The sequence below is a fragment of the Desmodus rotundus genome, chromosome 9 (genome assembly GCF_022682495.2).
Source record: "Desmodus rotundus isolate HL8 chromosome 9, HLdesRot8A.1, whole genome shotgun sequence".
NCBI lineage: Eukaryota > Metazoa > Chordata > Mammalia > Chiroptera > Phyllostomidae > Desmodus > Desmodus rotundus.
The window spans coordinates 42,762,559-42,782,544 of NC_071395.1; the positions used below are offsets into that span (position 1 = coordinate 42,762,559).

At 46.5% G+C, this 19,986-nt stretch overlaps 1 protein-coding gene across 1 annotated transcript; it reads right to left on the reverse strand.

Moving 5' to 3' along the window:
* Positions 1 to 2,623: 2,623 nt before the first annotated feature.
* LOC112301549 (charged multivesicular body protein 3) lies at positions 2,624 to 3,556 on the reverse strand. Its single transcript, XM_045192528.3, is given in 3 exon segments — positions 2,624 to 3,197; positions 3,199 to 3,415; positions 3,477 to 3,556. Coding segments are annotated over 2 exon segments (468 nt in total). The 5' UTR covers positions 3,324 to 3,415; positions 3,477 to 3,556; the 3' UTR covers positions 2,624 to 2,854.
* Between the last annotated feature and the right edge of the window lie 16,430 nt (positions 3,557 to 19,986).

Here is a 19,986-nt window from a genome sequence, read left to right on the forward strand (position 1 = left end):
CTTCACTCTGGACAACAGCTAAGGGGGCAGCCCCAACGTCATCAGCCTCTGCTTCCTGCTGAGCACCCAGGCCTTCATTGACGGCACCTCGACACCCCGTCCCTTGACAATGACCCAAATGCTTCAACACTGGAAGAAGACCAAAAACAAACCAAAACAAAAAACTTCCCATTCTTTGCATCCAACAAACTCCCTGGCACTGGGAGGCAGCACAGTGGGCTCCATTTCCTGCCCTCACCGAGTTTACCATTTCCTGGAGGAAATGGATTAGGGAACTGGGTGGTAAGAGTTTAACCTTGTCCCAAAAGAGGTCTGGCTTTTGTCCCCAGCTTCTGGGAGGTCAACTCTAAGATGCCTGGTTGCAGTGTCTTTGTCTGTCTGGGGCCTTGGGTCACACTGGATGGTCTAATGTTATGCTTTAGGCCAGAAAGATCCACAATGTGATTTAAGGTGGGGGCTTTGGGTCACGTGGTATCAGTGGACCTGGAGACCGAGACGACCTGTGGACAATCAATCAGTTAACCAATTGGGTCACATAATGGAACCCCAATAAAAACTCAGATCCCTGTGCATAGCTGGGCTTTCTGGCTGGTCCTACTCTGTGTGTATCATTACTCACTGACGCCAGGAGGGTAAAGCTGTCTGCCCTTTGGGGACAGAACAAGTCCTGGATGCTGCCCCACGCTCCTCTTCCTTTGGCTGGTTTCAGTCTATACCCTCCCCTGTAATAAGCCATAACCACGAGTGTAACAGCTTCCAGTCAGTTCTGTGGGTCTTTCCAGTGAATTATCAAGCTCAGGGGTGGTCTTGAGGACCTCTGATCTTGCAACTGATAGCACAAATGAGAACAGTCTTGGGTGGGCTATGTCCTCACACTCTGTGGTTGTCTCTAACCCTTCACAGCAAATCATTAAGTGAAAAATATTTAATTGAAATTCTCATAGTCCTTTGAATGAAAAACGGGGCCGAGGGGCGGTTTGCTCTGAGGAACCGGCTCTCCTGGATGTTATTCATGCTAGAATCTCTAGGGTTTTCCACTCTTTGAGTCCTGGTAAGCGTTGACCAATGACAGTGTGGAGGCTGTTCTCTGTGGATTGGCTTAAACGTCGCTCTTGGGTCAGCCGTCTTCAGGAAGTCCAGCGTCTCCTCTGGGGACCACACTGGTCTTTGGTGAAGCTTCTGGTCTGTAGCTCTGTGTACTCCCATCTGGATTTCTGATCTGTGGCCTTGCTGACGCTCTGAAAAGTCTCCCCACTTCTCCTGAAAACAGTTAATCATCTGGGTGTAGGCTTTTGAAACAATCCTGTCTTATCACTGGGGGATTATAAAAACTGCAAAAGAGTTAAAACACTTTCAAAATATGAGGAGAATTACCACAACGAGATATCTTCTCACATGCGTCAGGATGGTTAGTATAAAAAAACAAACAAAGAAAGAAAACAAGCGTTGGTGAGGCTGTGGAGAAATGGGAACCCTTGTGCACTGCTGGTGGGAATATAGAATGCTGCAGCCAAAAGGGAAAATGTTTAGATAGTTCCTCAGGAAACTAAACATAAAATTACCATGTGATCCAGCGGTTTTGTTGCTGGGTATATACCCAAAAGAATTGAAAGCAGGGCCTTGAACAGATTCTGTACACCCATGTTCACAGCAACATTATTCACAACAGCCAAAAGGTTAAGACAACCCAAGTGTCCATCGATGAATGAATGGACAAACAAAATGCAATATATGCACATGATGGAATAAAATTCAGTCTTAAAAAGGAAGGAAATTCTGCCCTGGCTGGTGTAGCTCAGTGGATTGAGCACGGGTCTGCAAACGAAAGGGCTGCCAGTTTGATTCCCAGTCAGGGCACATGCCTGGGTTGTGGGTCAGATCCCCAGTAGGGGGCGTGTGAGAGGCAACCACACACTGATGTTTCTCTCCCTCTCTCCTTCCCTTCCCCTCTCTCTAAAAATAAATAAATAAAATCTTTTTTTTTTTTTTTTTTTTTTTTTTTAAGGAAGGGCTCTGGCTGGTGTGGCTCAGTGGCTTAGGTGCTGGCCTGTGAACCAAAAGGTCACTGGTTCGATTCCCATTCAGGGCACATGCCTCAGTTGCAGGCCAGGTCCCCCATTTGGGGGCATGTGAGAACCAACCACACATTGATGTTTCTCTCCATCTCTTTCTCCCTTCCTTACCCTCTCTCTAAAAATAAATCAATAAAATCTTTAAAAAAAACGGAAAGAAATTCTGAAACATGCTCCAACTGTTTTCCAAACCAGCTGCCCATTTCACATCCCCACCAGCAATGCACAAGGATTTCAATTTCTCCACATCCTTGCAACACTTTTGTTATTTTCTTTTATTTTTAAAAATAAAATAACCCCCAAAATAAATAAATAAAATAACCACCCTAAGGCATGCAAAGTGGTATCTCATTGTGGTTTTGATTTGCATTTCCCTAATGATTAGTGGCTTTGAAAAAAAAAATTTTTTCCAAGTGTTAAAGCAGAAATTTATTCAAATCCACTTATATAGTGTTTTACAGACAAAAATATGTACAGAGTCTTCAACATTCAGGCAATGAACTCCATTCTCAGAAGTGTTTTGTGAGAAGACCAAATTCTTTTACCCTCCCTTCAAAAAAGATACTTCTGTTTATACCCCTGAAAATGATGTGTTTATTACACCACCTCTCAAGAACAATCCCCAAAACCTCTGCGGAGTGAAGAAAACCTTCTTTAGAACGCAAAGCCTCATCACAGAGGTGTAGTGCAAGAGATACATAAATGGCTGCTGTTTCAGAGGAGTGTGCGCACATCTGGCGGGCAGGCCGTGAGAAGAGCTTGAGGGCCCAGCTGGGTGGCCCCTAGCTGCGGAGCGTGGCCAGCCGGGACTGCATGGCCTCCAGGGCCTCCTCTTCTTCCTCCTCCTCCTCATCTTCTGAGGTGGCCATTGCTCCTGGAGGTTCAGGCTCTGGAAGGGCGTCAGTCACTTTACTAGGGGCTTTGCCCAGGGCCCCTGCTGTAATTTCAAACAGAATTTTGTCGATTTCCATTTCTGCTGCTTCTTCCATTTCTTCCTGATCATCCATGCTTTCAAAAGTGTCCTCTAACATCTCTTCTATGAGCCCAGCCTTCATCATCTCTTTGGACAGCTCCCGCATGGTGGCCCGGATTTCTGGGATCTTCACTAGACTCTGCATGGCCTTCTGTGCTCTTCTGCAGGGAACCAGCCACGCGCAAAACCGCCAGCTGGTTCTTCATGCCCATGAGCACAGAGTTCATGTGAGCTTTGGACGCATAGAGCTTGCTTACAGCCTTCCTTGACCTGATCATCTCCTTGGCCAGAACCACACAGACATCTTTCTGACCCTTCTTGGCAGCATCTTTCACAGACCATTTCACTTTTTCTTCTTCTCTTTGAATATCTCTTATTTGCCTGTCAACAACTCTCCTTTCCTTTCTTATCTTCAATGACCACTCATTGACCAGCTCTTTGGGTGGCCTCTCTTGGGTTTTTCCAAACAGCCCCATTGTTTACTGTACTTGTCTTGCCCCTTCCGGCTTTTCGTTCCTGAAAAAAATTTTTTAACCCTCACCTGAGGACATGCTTACTGATTTTAGAGAGGGGAAGGGGAGAGGAGAGAGGGAGAGAAACATTAATGTGAGACAGAGAAACATCAATTGGTCACCTCTCTTACGTGCCCAGACTGGAGACAGAACTCACAACCTAGGCACGTGCCCTGACGGGAAATGAAACTGCCGACCTTTCGGTTTACAGGAGAAACTGAATGGAGCCACGCTGGTCAGGAGAAAATATTTTTAAATTAAGAATTTTTTCAAGACCGTAGAGCTGTATCCAAAATTATGTAACAGCCACATGTTGTGTTTAGAGATGACAGCGAGGCTAGTGCCTTCTTTCTTCCTTGTGTTTGTGTGTGTCTGGGAGTGTGCTACACACCCTTCATCCAGTGTTTTAAAACTTTTACTTTTAAATTACAGTTTTACATTCAATATTATTTTGTATTAGCTTCAGGTGTACAGTGTAGTAGTGAGACAATCATGTGCTTTACAACATGTTCCCCTGACACTTCCGGGACTCACCTGGCACGGTGCATGGTTATAAATGGCACACTCCCTGCACACACCATCATCTGTGCAGGTAGCAGCACACACCTGTGCTAGGCCACACCTGCGCTAGCCTCTGAATGCAAACAGAGCGGCCCAGTACACGGGAGCACCCAGACACACGCCTTCAGCTGTGGGACAATGGCAGGTGGAGAGCTGCAAAACCACTTTTTTGTTGCTGTTGCTGCTAATTGATTTTGGAGAGAGAGGAAGGGACTGGGAGAGAGAAAGAGAAACATCATTTGTTGTTCCTCTTATTTATGCATTCATTGGTTGATTCTTGTATGTGCCCTGACCAGGATGACGCTCTAGCCAAGCCAGGGCCTGCAAAACCACTTCGGACCTGCACTCTGTTGTGAGCCTACAGTCTTCATTTTCACAGCAACCTGTGAGCTGAGTGGCCGGTTCTTTCTACACAGTCTCCACTGGTCCCGCCCTCCGCCTTAGCTCCGCTTCCTTCTTCAGCTGTCACCTGCATCGTCACTGGAGGGAAGGAGACCTTCCCAGGGTCCAGCCTCCTGTCATTCACACTCCGCCTGCAGAGCACTTGCCACAGGAGATCATACAGTGATTCATGCGTTTAGGTTTCTTCCGTCACATCCCCAGCCTGTCACACAAACGACAAAGACCAGACCTGTCCTCTCTGCTGGAGAAACATTTACCAAGCTCTGGTCGACATACTACTTAATAAAATAGTTTTAACCTTTTTATTTTTCAACCTCACAATACACTGCATTATTACTAGTATTTCAAATTCTATGTTCATTTATATTTTCTCAAATTTACTACCTTTTTTCACTCAACGTTCCTTCTGGTGGCAAACTCTGTTTTATTTGCCTGAAAATGTCTTCATTTCATCGTGTCATTAAACACTGTTTTCATGCAAACTTCACTTTGGTGTTTTAAAATCAGTATATTGAAGACATGATTGCTTGTCTTCTGGCTTCCAGGGGTGCTTTTCAATGGCAGGTGTCAGTATAATTGTTGTTTCTTTCAGGATAATTGTTTTATTCCGGCTGATCTGTTGTTACCATTGATCTCGATGGGGAGTTATTATTTTGATAAATTGTGAACTGCAGCGTAACTCTGTACAGTGAAGAGCGACCCAGAATGAGGTCTGGCCTCTGTCCTGGCTCTAGGGAGGTAGCCTCTGAACTCTTGGGACTCTCCTGTGTTAGGATGGTGTCGGCTTCATGGTGGGCATCTTGGACCACATTTTGGTAGTTTATGCTACTTCGATGATTCATGGGGGCCCCTGGATTTGTTCTGCTAAGATGAATCCAGTGAGGGATGGCCATGCCAGGGAGCCCAGCACGTGATTAGGTGGATCGGCCACGTGATACCGGCCTGACCTCCAGGGGCGGAGGTGGAAGCTGGAGACCGAGGGGGTGGTTCAACCAGCGCGTAGTCATTCAATCAGCGACGCAGACCTACCAAACCCCAGCACAGATTCTGAACACTGGGCCTTGTGTGTGACAACACGTGATCTTTGCTGATTTTTGTGGACTGATGTGTGGGAAGGATAACACACCATGAGGACAACAGATACTTCTTGGTGTGGCATCTCCAGGGTCTCGCCACGGTCAGCGCTGGAGGAATGGGTGCTGGAGATACACAGGACTAGTTTTTTTATGACTTATGTCTTTTTTGTTCCTTAATTCCGCCATTACTGCCTTCTTTTCTGTTTGTTTCTTTCTAGTGGACCATTGAGATCCCGTTCTCATTTCCTTTTCACAGGCTTCTGATGTCTGTTGCTCGCCTCTTCTGCCAGCCCCTGCCTGCGAGCTGTGGGTAGCACGCGTCCTCATAGCTTTTGACAGACGACACCCGGGAAGTTGCCTCAGCCGTGGGACTCCTCTGAGGGAGATGACCCAAAAGCCAGCTTCTGTGCTTGTCCCTGAGGAGAGGGGAATGAGGGCAGATCAAAATGCACAACAGCCGCAGCCCCACACCTGGAGATAGCATCGAACCCTGATACCGAGAGATCTGATCCAATCTGGGGAGGAGCAGAGCGGGCCGCAGGAGGAGGTTGCCAAGGCAACGGTAAACAGCCTGGGCCGGGATTGGCTGAGGAACCGAATGCCTCCAGAGCGCATGGGATTATGGGCTAGAAGATATGAAATAAAAGAAAGACTCTTCGGCTCTTGGGCTGGCGCGCAGGCTCTCTCTGGCTCTCTCTTCCTCTCTCTTCCTCGAGGATGCCTGGATGATCGCGCTGCAGCTGCCTGCATTTCCCAAAGGACGGTATTTTGGATGGGAAGGAACTCCAGGCTCAGGCTGGGATCCAGCTGGCCTGGCAGAGGGTGGCAGGGTTATTCTTCTCTGGGTGTTCTAGAGGGAACAGGTTTTGAGGCAGAAACCTGCCATTTTTCCAAAATTGTGTAACTTTTGTATCTTATGTTGTTTCAGTTTGTAAACTAACCCTATAAAATTAAGAGGGGGAAATGATAAGAGGACTCAGGTGTTAAAGAGTTTAGCCTTAATTGATAGGCTTAAGTGACTAATGCCTGTGGAAAGCTCTTACTCCAAAACTGTGAAGCTTTTGAATAGACTCCTTTCCTTTATCATTAAACCTTTGCCTCTGGAATTTTGCCCAGAGGGCAGCGGTGGGCAGCATGCCCCGACTTGTTGTTTGGCAACAATCCCACGGGTTAAGGGCTCTGTCCCCCAAGTTCAGGTTGTCACCTATGCCTCTGACCCTCTGGCTATAAATCAGAGGTTCCCATGACCCCCTCCGCTGGTTTGATTCATCTGCTAGATCGGCTCACACAACTCAGGGAAATGTTTTACTTATTAGATTCTGTTTTATTACAAAGGATATTAAAGGATACAAACCAACAACCAGATGAAAAGATACAAAGGGCGAGGTCCTTCTGTCCCTAGGGAGCTTGGGGCTTAGCGTGTAGATGAATCTGGTTTACCAACCTGGCAGCTTCCCGAACCCTGTCCTCGTGGGTTTCATGGGGGCTTCATTACATGGGCACCATTGATTGAATCATTGGCCATCGGCGGCTGATTCCACCTCCAGCAGTGATTACCACGCACGCCTGCTGCCTCTGGGCCTGGCGGCACTTTCCTAATTCCATCCTGTCACGTGGGACACAGACTTGACCTCAGAAGGGCCAGCGATGACAGCATTGTGAAGGGACCCCCCTGGCCCCTCCAGAAACACAGTTGTCATGATCCTGATCAGATTAAAATAGTTTCCCAAATTTTTCTGGGTGACTGGGGTAAATTCTTAATTAATTCTCAAGCTTATGCTTCTCATTGGGAGATTCTTCACATTGTTCTGCACCTGAGGTTGGTCCTGAGGCACCCACCCTTCCACTTTCTGCCTCTGGGTTTGACTCCTTGATGCAGACTCTGGCCAGCAGTGTCCGCAGTGTTGTGGATGAGATGAACAAATTCACACGGACTGCTGAGTCCTGTGGAGAAAAAGGGATGGCTCGGCCACTCTCTAAGAGAGAGAGCGCCTTGACCCTTGCCTTGACAGGCTTTTATTGGCTTTCTAACAGCATACATCAAAGAAGGTTCTCATTCATTATGCTCAGGTGTGCTTTAGGTGACTACTTTTTACAGATAACAAGGGAAAGGATGTTCCTGATTACTTCCTACAGATTAACAAGGAAAAAATGTTGCAAATGCAAGGGAACGATAAGAGTGATTGGTCTGGTTACACTCCATCCTTGGGAGAATTAGCACAGACTTCAGGAAGTTACTTTAAAGATATGCAGTAAGCATTTGCTGCTTCAACTCAGGGTGAGGGAGTTTTAGCAAGAGCAAGCCTCAAAGCAGCCTAGGTATAATGGCAGGCCTGGTTTCCCACGGGAAAGCCAATCCGTGGTTTGGCTTCCTGTGTGCCGACACATGCCTATAGGCTTTCCAACAGGGCTGGGCTACATTTGCCATTCCATGCAGATAGGTTCCCTATAATTCCTCTTGGGATGTCCTGTCGTATTCGTCCTTTTGCGTCTGGCTTGTTTCACTCAGCATAATGTCCTCAAGGTTCACAATGCCCTTCCTCCCTAAGGCTGAATAATATTCCATGGTGTGGATCTATCGATGGACACTGGGGTTGTTTCCACCTCTTGGCAATTGTGAATGATGCTGTTGTGAAGAATCAATGAAGAAAACCTAAGACTGGATTGGGGAGGGCCTATGGCAGGGGGTGGGGAGAGGGGCGGGGGTTGGTGGGGTGGGAACCTTGCAGCTTTGACAGGAAAATGTTTTCTGTTCTAGCACCCCAGCAAGAGGAAGGAGGATTTTCCCTTACTACCCTGCCAATGAAAAGCTGCTACACTTCAAACTCTCAGTGTCCTTCCAAGGGCTCTTTGTTTATAACAGCTCCTCCCACCTAACCGCTTTCCTCTGTAAGAGAATGGTTCCTCTCCTTTGTTCTCCGCCAGGCCTATGGTTTGGCCTCAGCTTGCATGTCTCAAATTGCAGTTCTCTGCTATTCCTGAATAAACCCATTTTTGCTGATAAAATAAGTGTTTTATGCCCTGGCTGGGTAGCTCCTTTGGTTAGAGCAGCGTCTCAGTACGCCAAGGTTGCAGGTTCAATCCCCTGTCAGAGCACATACAACAATCAACCAATGAATGCATCAGTAAGTGGAACAACAAATTGATGTGTTTCTCTCTTTTTCTCTAAAAACCAATAAATCAAAAAAAAATTAGTGTTTTATTTTTAAGGCCAACATTGCTATGAACACAGTATACGAGTATCTCTTTGAGGCCTTGCTTTCAATTCTTTTGATAATATACCCACAAGTAGAGCTGCTAGATCATATGGTCAATTCTATTTCTGACTTTTTGAGGAACCACCGTGCTCTTTCCCTCAGCAGCCGCACCACCTCACGTTGCCCCCAACAGTGCACAAGGGCTTGGATTTCTCCACATTCTTGTCAACGCTTGTTATTTTCTGTTTTCTTGATAGTAGCCACCGTCATGGGTATGAGGTTATAGTCACTTCCCGGGGCTAAGTCTGGTGCTGCCTCCCTAAAAGTGTGTCTCGGGTTTATAAAGTCATTCGAAGAACAGGAAGAAGGAATGGCCAGAGACATGCAGGACGGCGAAACCTTCCCTTGGGAGAGGCAGAGCTGCTGAGACCCTGCCTCCTGTGCTTTCCCCACGGCCACCCGCGGACTGGAGCGCAGGTGCAGGCGAGGCTCGTGGGACCTCTGCTCCAGCAGAGACAGGTTCTTGTTTCTCCAGTTCAGGGCCGGACAGCCTGTTTTGCCACAATCACAAATGCCACTCCTGGGCTCCGTTTGCCCTGCAAACGAGGTCAGTGGGAGACAGGGAGGAGAAAGTGTGAGAGGCAAAGAGGAGGCAGATGGAAAGGGGCCGGGGGGACAGCCACTTGGCTCTGTCACACCCGTGCTGGCTGCAGGGTCTGCACCAACCCTGGGAGCTGGGGTGACAAGTCACCCCCCCCCCTGCGCTATGACCCTCCCATGACAGGTGAAGGTGAGAGGAGGGTTAGAAGCAACTGGGTCACTGTTTCTCAGTGAACGCAGTTTTGCCCTAAAGGGACATTTGGCCATGTACGGAGGCATTTTTTGGTGGTCATAACCAAAAAATGGGTTGGGAGGGTGGGAGTTTTTTTTATTTTTATTTTAAAAAGATTTTATTTATTGATTTTCAGAGAGAGGGGAAGGGAGGGAGAAAGAGGAGGAAAGAAACAATGATTTGAGAGAGAAATATCAGTTGGCTGCCTCTAGCAGACCTGGCCCACAACCCAGGCATGTGTCCTGAATGGAAATCGAACCAGTGACCTTTCAGTTCACAGGCTGGCTCTCAATCCACTGAGCCACACCAGTCAGGGCAGGATTTTTTTTTTTTTAATAGGAAATATTTTTATTTCAAAAAGTATTGAAGGTATCCTAAAACCTTCAACGGGATTCTGGACATGTAAACCTACAGAACAGACAGATAAATACACAGGTCTGTCCCCTCTCTGGGGTTGGAACTGGACGTTGGACACTGGAGGGAGGGTGTCCTTTATCACAGTGGTCCCCAACATTTTTGACGCCAAGGGCTGGTTTCGTGGAAGATGATATTTCCAGGGACTGGGGTAGGGGTGGGGGAGACAGAAGGCAGAGCTCAGCTGGAAATGCAAGCATCGTCCACGGACGGGGAGGAGGGAGGTTGGGGACCCCTGCTGTATCACATGAGAGTCTCTGAAGTCCTATAAATATGGGATACTTAACAGTGGATGAGCATTAAGTACTTGTCACTGAATTTATGTAACTCGATGTGTTTGGCAGACTGATAAAATCTGTACATCAAATATGTAGAGACAGTCCCAGCCCCAGTTGCCCCCCCCCCCCCCCCCCCCCCCCGTCAGGCACAGACCTCTGCAAGGGGCGGGGCTTCTTCAGAGGGCAGGGAGCGGCTGTCTTCGAAGGACAGTCTTTACTCCTGGACCCCCCCGCTGGAGGCTGAGGGGCCCTGCTGTGGCCAGGGCTGCTGCCTCCCCTTCCCATCCCTGTTCTTTTTTTCTCTCACATTCAATATTATTTTGTATTAGTTTCAGGTGTACCCATCCTTGGTCTTTGAATCAACCAGTGGGGTCCTGGTGTGGGGACCTGGGTAGTTCTGGAGCACAGGTGGCACACACAAGGCCTGCAGGTTGAATCCGGCCCTCCGGGCCCTGGGGCTTGAATCAGCTCTTCCTGGGTCTTTGGATTTTGGACTTGCAGCCTTCACAGTCACTTGAACCAATTCCTTAACATCTGCTCAGGCTGACAATAACACCATAGTTATTTTTCACAGTTCCGAAGGCTGGGAAGACCAGGATCAAAGCGCCTGGAAACTCACTTTTTAGTGGGGGCTCTCATCCTGATAGACAGCCACCTTTTCATTGCCCCCCCCCCCCCATTACAGAGAGAGAGAGAACCAATGAGTGTGAGGTTGCTCTCTGGTGTCTGTTTTTATAAGGACACTAAACCTACCCGTTCAGGGCCCCACCCTTACGACCTCAATTAACTTTAATTACCTTCTCACAGGCCCTATCTCCAAATATATTCACATTGGGGTTGGGGCCTCAACATGTGAATTCCAAGGGACCCAATTCCACCCACGCTAAACCTCTGTCTACGTGCACATCCGGTTGGTTCTGTTTCTCTGGAGATCGCCGAGGAGTGTAGCCCATGTAAGGGGAGATCTTCCAAACGAACCGCCCCAGCACTGTTTGTCACAGAACACTAAGCCTGAGTGACAACAGTCATCTAGGGGTCCCCTCCCTTCCTTGGCTTCACATATCAACTGCAGGCAGCCTACTCCCACTCCTGTCTCTGCTTCTGTCATTGGCAGCAGGCGGCAGAGGGCGGAGGTGAGTGCGGCAACGCTGCAGGCCCCGAGCCCACCTGCCTGGGTGTGGAGTCCGCGTCTCTGGCAGGACTGCGATGACCCTGGGTAGGTTATTAGCCTTCTCTGGGCCTCAGTTTCAACTACAGCATGGGGGCGATGGTGGGAGATGCAGCCCAGGGTTTGGCGAGGATCAGGGACACATATGTATAAGTACATATGGTTTTTAAATGAATAGACTTTATTGTTTTAGAGCAGTTTTAGCTTACAGAAAATTGAGCAGAAATGACAGAGTTCCTGTATTTCCTCTCCTGCCCAGCCCTGTGCCCCACAGTTGCCAGTTTCTCCTGCTGTTAACATGTTGCACTAATGTGGATGATTTGTTACAACTGAAGTTTGTTCCAATTAAACCAATTTTGATACATTACTAACTAAAGTCCACAGTTTACATTAGTGTTTGCTATTTTTAACTCAGTTTATTGGGGTGACATGGGATAATAAAATTGTATACGTTTCAGGTGTACAATTCTACAATATATCACCTGTATGTTGTAGTGTGTGCTCACCACCCCAAGTCCAGTCTCCCTCCTTCACCGCTTATCCCCCTTTACCCTTTTCTTCCCCCCCTCCCCCCTCCCCCTCTGGTAATCACCCTACTGTTGTCTGTATCTATGAGGGTTTTTTGTTTGGTTTTGCTTAACCCTTTCACCTTTTCCACCCAGACCCCAGACCCCTGCTCCCTTCAGGGTTCATTCTTAATGTTGTACATTCTTTTTCTTTTAAAAAATAGGCTTTTCTTTTTAGCAGCTCATAGAAAAATTAAGCAGAAGGAACAGAGATTTCCTGTACATCTTTGCCCCTGCAACTATCAGCATCCCTCCCCAGAGTGGTGTATTTGTTGCGATGGATGAACCTGCACTGACACATCATATTAACCCAGAGTCCATACTTGGCATTAGGGTCCGGTCTTGGCATTGTGTATCCTATGGATTTTGACAAATGTAAAATGATATGTATCAATCAATGTAGTATCATACAGAATGGCTTCACTGCCCTAAGAATCCAGTGGCCCACCTATTCCTGCCTCCCTTCTCCCAACACCCTGGAAACCACTGATTGTTTTACTGCCTCTGGTTTTGCCTTTACCGGAATGTCATAGAGTTGGAATCACGTAGTACACAGTCTTTACAGATGGGCTTCTTTCACTCAGCAATATGCATTTACGGCTCCTCCATGTCTTTTTGTGGCTTGATAGCTCATTTGTTTTTATTACTAAATAATATTCCATTGTCTGGGTGTACTGGGGATTGTTTATCCATTCACTTATCCAGGGACATCTTGGTTGCTTCCAAGTTTTGGCAACTATAAATCAAGCTGTTATAAACATTCACATGCAGGTTTTTGTATGGACGTAAGTTTTTAACACACACTCTTTGGCTTGCTAAGCTCGTCCATCCTTTCAACGCCTTTAAGAAAGGATAAGGGTCCCTATTTCTCCTAACAGAAGAAGGGTATCTAACCAGTCTGGGGAAGGCGGTACAAAGTAATCCAAGCTGAGTCGTGAGTAGTAAGCCAAGGAGGGAGTCTCAGAGCGCCTTCAGGCTGAGGAATCACGTGCAGATGCTAGTGGACGTGAGGGTTGGGGTGCAGGGCTACTGTTGTGATGCAGCTCGAGGAAGAACCACAAGGGGGAAGGACAGGGGAGCAGAACCTTGTGGGCCATATTCAGAAGTTGGGGGCTCATTCCGAGCCATCCAGGATTTATTTAAAGTAATGAGGTAAGATAGGCAGTCAGCCCCAAAGGGTGTGGGAGTCTCCCTTCCTAGGTATGCCGTGGCTCCTCCCAGGGGCCAGACCAGGGCTGTGCTCAGAGAGGGCCTGCTGCTCCCCTGCCCCTGGTGTGTGATCTGGGACACATTTCTTAGCCTCTGGACTGAGCTGCCTCACCTGTGAAAAGGGCACTGATCGAGGTGACAATAACTTGAACCTTGTTGCATTGCCAATAGGATTTCATCCCCTAACATAGCCGTCTCTGACAAGCAGTGACCGTGTCACCCAGGAGCCCACTAGCAATGCAGGTTCCCAGGCCCTGCCCCAGACCTGCTGAATTAGGGGCTCTGTGGGTGGGGCCCAGTGATCTGCGGGGGTATTCTGAGAGCAACACTCAAAAGTGTGTGTGCATGTTTTAAAGATTTTACTTATTTTTAGAGAGAGGGGAAGGGAGGGAGAAAGAGAGGGAGAGCAACATCACTGTGCGGTTGCCTCTCGCGTGCACCACACCAGGGAACCCGGCCCACACCCAGCATGTGCTCTGACTGGGAATGGAACCAGCGACCCCCTGGTTTGCAGGCCGTCGCTCAATTCACTGAGCCACATCAAGCAGGGCCAAAAAGTGTATTTTAGAGTACACATTTAAATGTAGAGTTTCTGAAATGGTCATTTTAAGATTAATCACATGGCCACATTAGGTGGGAATACCTTGTTGAAAATATCTGCACCTTTCTCTGAGCATCGGCAACCAGGTGGGGTACGTCTGTGAGCGGATCTGCCCCACTGAAACCACGGCTTCCTTACCTGTTCACAGACTGTCAGGATAGTGAGGCTCACCCGGGGCCCTTGTTATTAATGGACTCTGGAGATCCCCTCAAGAGGTCTCAGAATCTCCAGGGAACTTCCCAGGCTTGTGTTTTGAATAAGCCCCCTCAGCAGTTCACCTGCCTAGTGAATCTGGGGAGTGCCCACAAGCTAATGTTCCTTCTTTGTATGTTTCTCTAGAACACAACACCACCGGGGCAGAGTAGCTGCACAGTACATACAAAGCAACCAAGTAACAAATCAAGGCCTTTTTGTGGAGTTGTCTTGCGGGCCAGTCTGACTGTGGCTCTCAGAAGGGAGGCCTTCTTTTATTTTAAGTTTCTTCTAGCAGCTAAGGTATGATTATCATAGAAAAGGGACCCAGCATAGCTTATGGGACCACTGAGAAGTGGATGCACCCTCCTCAACCTGCTCATCTGCTCATTTGCCTAAACTCGTATGAGCTCTGAAAGCCAGGTGAAGTTAAACAACCAGACGTTACACGCAGCTCATGGTGTAAAAGCCAGGGTGGTGAGTGGTACAGACTTCGGAATACTGTGCATTGCTCTTACAGACCTAGGAGGGAAAGCGACAGAGTTTAAATTGTCCCCTTGTCCTGAATGAGGTGGGAAGGACGGGAAGCTGAGCGTGCTGACCAGATCTCATTGCTGCTCCTGCTGTTTCTTCAGGGGTAAATACCATGAAAGGCCACAAGGGGTGTGATTACATGCACATTCACACATGCACACACTCACATGTGCACTCTCACAACAGCAGAAGAGACCACAGGCCCAAACGAATAAGGCAGGCTGTTTTCCCTGTAAACGTTATCCTAAGCCCCTTGCTGGCTTCCCTGGATGGCAGCTTGAAGACTTCCAAGAAAATGCAAGTGATCTGCAGCTTTGCTTTGTTTAATCTTGTATTAATATGTTCATGAGAATTTTTATCCCTAGGATCTTTAAAATCTTCATATATATATATATATATGTATATATATATATATATATGTATATATATATATATGTTTAAAAATTCTTTGGAGACTCTTATACTGCAGAAGCAAACATTCATATAGTTACCAGAACGTACAATAATGTTAAGATTAATTTTCTGCATGTTGACCTACATTTTTTTTCATCCTCACCTGAAGATATGTTTATTGATTTTAGAGAGAGAGGAAGGGATGCCCTGGCTGGTGTGACTCAGTGGACTGAGCACCAGCCTGCGGACTGAAAGGTTACCAGTTCGATTCCCTGTCAGGGCACATGCCTGGGTTGTGGGCCAGGCCCCCAGCTGGGGGAGTGTGACAGGCAACTGATCAGGCATCTGATTGATGTTTCTCTTGCACATCAATGTTTCTCTCCCTCTCTTTCTCCTTCTTCCCCTCTAAAAATAAACAAACAAAATATTTAAAGAGAGAGAGAAAGAAACTTGACGTGAGAGAAACATCGATCCAGGGCCTTCTGTATGCACCACACCTGGGGATCAAACCTGCAAGCTTTTGGTGCACGGATGACACTCTCACCACCTGAGCCATCCAGAGCCATGGCTGACTTAAATTTTTAATGGAAATTTTTGAGATCATTGTTGATTCGTCTGCAGTTGTAAGAAATAATACAGATTAATTCCTCATACACTTTATCAGTTTTTCCCAATAGTAACTTTTTTCCTCCTTTTGTAAATTGTGGTAAAATATATGTAAAATATGCATAAAATTTACCATTTTTAATTGTACAGTTCAGTGACATCAGGTACATTGACACTGTTGTGCAAACATCCCTGCTAGCCACGTCTAGAACTTTCTCATCTTCCGAACCGACACTCTGTCCCTACTAAACACTAATTCCACATCCGCTCCCACCAACCTCTGTTCTGTTTTGTCTCTCTATTTGCCTGTCCTTGGTGCCTCATTCGTGTGGAATCACACAGTATTTGTCATTTTGTGACTGGCTTATTTCATGAGCATAACGTCCTCAAGGTTCATCCACCTGGTAGCATGTGTCAGAGTTTCCTTCCCTTTCCAGGCTGAATAATATTACATTGCATCGAGGGACCACATTTTGTTTATCTAGTCGTCTGTCAAAGGACACAAGGGTCGCATCCACATCTTGTCTACTGTAACCAATGCTGCTGTGAGTGTACAATTATTTGTTTGAGTCCCCAATGGTAATCTTTTGCAAAATGATAGTATAATATCATAGCCAGGATATATACATTGAACATAAATAATTCCATTATTTCCACCCCCCAGCTTTATTGAGATATAACAGCCAGGATATTGACGTTGATACAATTCACTGATCTTATTCAGATTTTCTCAGATTTACTTGTACTCATTTGTGTGTGCTCAGGTGTATTACGTTCTGTACAGTTTTAATGTGTGTGGGTTTGTCTATCCACCACCACAATCAAGATACCGAACGTTCCAAAGGCACAAAGATGCCTTTTTATAACCATGCCCACCTCCCTCCTGGAAACTGCCCTTCATCTCAAAAATGTTACCATTTCAAAAATATGATATAGCCCTGGCTGGTGTAGCTCAGTAGATTGAGCGCGGGCCTGCGAACCAAACGGTTGCCAGTTTGATTCTCAGTCCAGCATGCATGCCTGGGTTGAGGGTCCCCAGTTGGAAGAGCACAGGAGGCAACCACCACACACTGATGTTTCCCTCTCTTCCTCCCTTCCCTGCTCTCTAAAAATAAATAAAATCTCTACCCCCCCCAAACATGATATAAATGAAATCAGATAGTATGTAGCCTTTCTGAGTGGCTTAGTTTTTTGCTCAGCCCAGTCTCCTGGAGATTCATTCATCCGGGTTGTTGCATGGATCAGTAGTTCATTCCCTTTATTGCTGAGTAGTACTTCATGGTACAGATGCAGCAGTGTGTTTACCCATTCACCTTTGTGAAGGACAATGGGCCTGGTTCCAGTTGTTGTCTACTGCAGGAAAAGCTACTGTGAACAGCCCTGGCTGGTATGGCTCAGTGGACCGAGTGCTGGCCTGCGAACGGAAAAGTTGTGGTTTGATTCCCTATCAGGCCACATGTCTAGGTTGTGGGCCAGACCCCAGTTGTGGGTATGCAAGAGGCAACTGACTGATGTCTCTCTCACATATTGATGTTTCTCTCCCTCTCTTTCTCCCTCCCTTCCCCTCACTCTAAAAGTAAATAAATAAAATGTTTTTTTTTAAAGCTACTATGTACATTTCATGTACAGGTTTCTGTGTGAATGTACATTTTCATTTCTTTAGGCTAAAATCCTAGGAGTATAATGACTGGGTCACGTGGCAGTTGGCTGTTTAGTTTCTTTTGAAACTGTCAAACTGTTTCCTAGAGTGTCTGTACCACTTATGTCCCGACCTGCAATGTATTTACACATATTCCGACGTATTCCAGTTTCTCCACATCTTCCCCAGCATTTGTTGTTGCCACTAATTTTTATTTTAGCCATTCTCATTGTGGTCTTAATTTACATTTCCTTAATGGCTAATGACATTAAACATCTTTTCTTGTGCTTATTTGCCATCTGTATATCCTCTTTAGTCAAATGTCTAAACGTATCAAGCCTAGCCCCAATTATGTTTGGGGGGGTGTATGTGTAAAACCTATTGTTGATTACTTTTTTTTTAATCCTCACCCAAGGACATCTTTCCACTGCTTTTGTTAGAGAATGAGGAAGACAGAAACATTGATATGAGAGAGAAGCATTGATCAGCTGCCCCTACCTGCCCCCACCCCCGCCATATGCGCTGGACCGGGAGATTGAACCCGAAACCTAGGTATGTTCCCTGACCAGGAATTGAACCCACAACCATTTCATTACAGGACCATGCTCCAACCAATGCGCCACACTAGCCAGGGTATTGTTGGGTACACTTGATGGAGGACCAAAGTATAAAAATTCAGAACTAGTGTTTTAGGAGAGCTTAATAAATTCAACCTAGAATAAAACACCTGTAAACGTTTTGACACGTGAAGGTGGTTAGGCTTCCACCTGCAGCTGCAGGAAGCGGCTCGTTCAGTGTAAGCATACGCGACGTACCGGTTGTTGCTGTGTCGAGGTACAACTGGCTGCCAGCGAAAAGAAACCTGTTGTCCTGTGTTTGTAATTTGGAAGGACTACTCCCTGTTTCCCCACCCTACACATCTCATTGCTTGATTTGGGGGAATTGCTTTCCTCTGAGACCTGTTTTTCACGGTAGTTGGTCATGTTTGGGGAATAAATATATGTTTGTTTAATAAATAAGCAATTTCATGTTTTGAGGAAGATCTGAAGAGATTACTCAAAAATCATTCATTTACAGTGGCACCTGAAAGGATGCCTTTTACATTTTCACATATTGGACATGGGTAAGCTTTTTATTTCAAGTCCTCAATGTTGAGTTAAAAGAGGAACGGATTTTTCTCTGCGATGGTGAATTTCATGCATCAACATGGCTAGGCCATGGTGCCCAGTTTGGCCAAACCCCAGTATAGATGTTGCCGTGGAGGTATTTTTAAAGATATAATTAATGTTTAAATCAGTTGACACTGAGTAATATGGACAATAGTCCATGATGTGGGTGGGCCTCATCCAATCAGCCAAAAGTCTTAAGAGCAAAGACTGAGGTTTCCCAAAGAAATATGCCTCAAGATTCTAGCATAATAACCCTGCCTGAATTTCCAGCCTCTTGCCCTGCAGAATTTGACTCAAGACTGCAACATCAACTCCTTCCTGAATTTCCAGCCTGCTGGCCTGACCTACAGATTAGATTTTGGACTTGCCAGCCTCTATGATCACATGAGGCAATTCCTTGAAATAAATCTCTGTTGAGCTGAACATATATGTACATTACCCCTCCCTTATACATATATTCTCTATATACATGTTTTGTTTCTCCAGAGAAGCAGAATCAATAGGATGTATATATATGTATATCCAACATCCTATCGATTCTGTATCTCTGGAGAACTACAACACATCCTCTGAGCCATGCAAAGAATATGAGAAAGCCCCACCTCATGGGCCAACAGATACATAGGATGTAGACGGGAACACAGACTCTGAGGTTGCTAAAAAGCAACAGGGAATTTTTATTTTTGCCACATGAGACTGATGCTGCGAACATCAGGGCTTTTACACGCTCTTGGTAGTCACAGACCACCCTTCCGCATGTACCTCACACTACCCTTCCCCTGGGAGGGCAAAAGGGGCAGGCGTCATGGCCCTACGCAGCAAATGGGGAAGGTGACTTGGCCAAGGACACATGAGATGAGGGGCAGAGCCTATGTGATGTAACTCTAGGCCAGGGCCCACGTCCTTTTCCATATTGGCACCTGAGAAGTGGGTGGTATGGTACAGAGGTCTCAGGAAGCATCTCATAGGTCCCAATTCCCCGTGAGGAGAGGCAGCATCAAGTCACCCCAAGAACTCCCTCCTTGGTGCTCATTCACTCATTCATTCTCACCTACATGCAACAGGAATCTGGTGCTATGCTAGGCACTGGGGATGCATGGCTCATGGAGACAGACTCAAAGCTTATGTTCCAGCACAGGAGTGAGTACCATGAAGACAAGCAAACTGGAGATGTAGAATGGGGCATGTGCAACATTATACAGGGCCTCTGGGAGACAGTCATGCAGGTGTTTGAAGCACATGGGGTAATATGTGCCAGGTTTGAAAAATCATGAGCAAGGAGGCCAGTGGCGGAAGTGGAATGAGTCAGGAGGAGTTGAAGATTCGGTAATGGAACAAACAAAGGTCCTGTAGGCCCCTGTGATGACCGGCTTTGGTTTGTTAGTTTACATTTAAAGTATCAACTTTATTCTTTAGAGCAGTTTTAGGTTCATAGAAAAACTGACATAAAGTAGTGTTCTCATAGAACCCCTGCCTCAACAAATACGTGGGCCTCCCCCACTATCCACACCGCTCACCAGAGTGGTGTATTTGTTACCAGTCATTAACCTATATTGACATGTCAGCCCCCGAAGACCGTCATTTACTTTAGG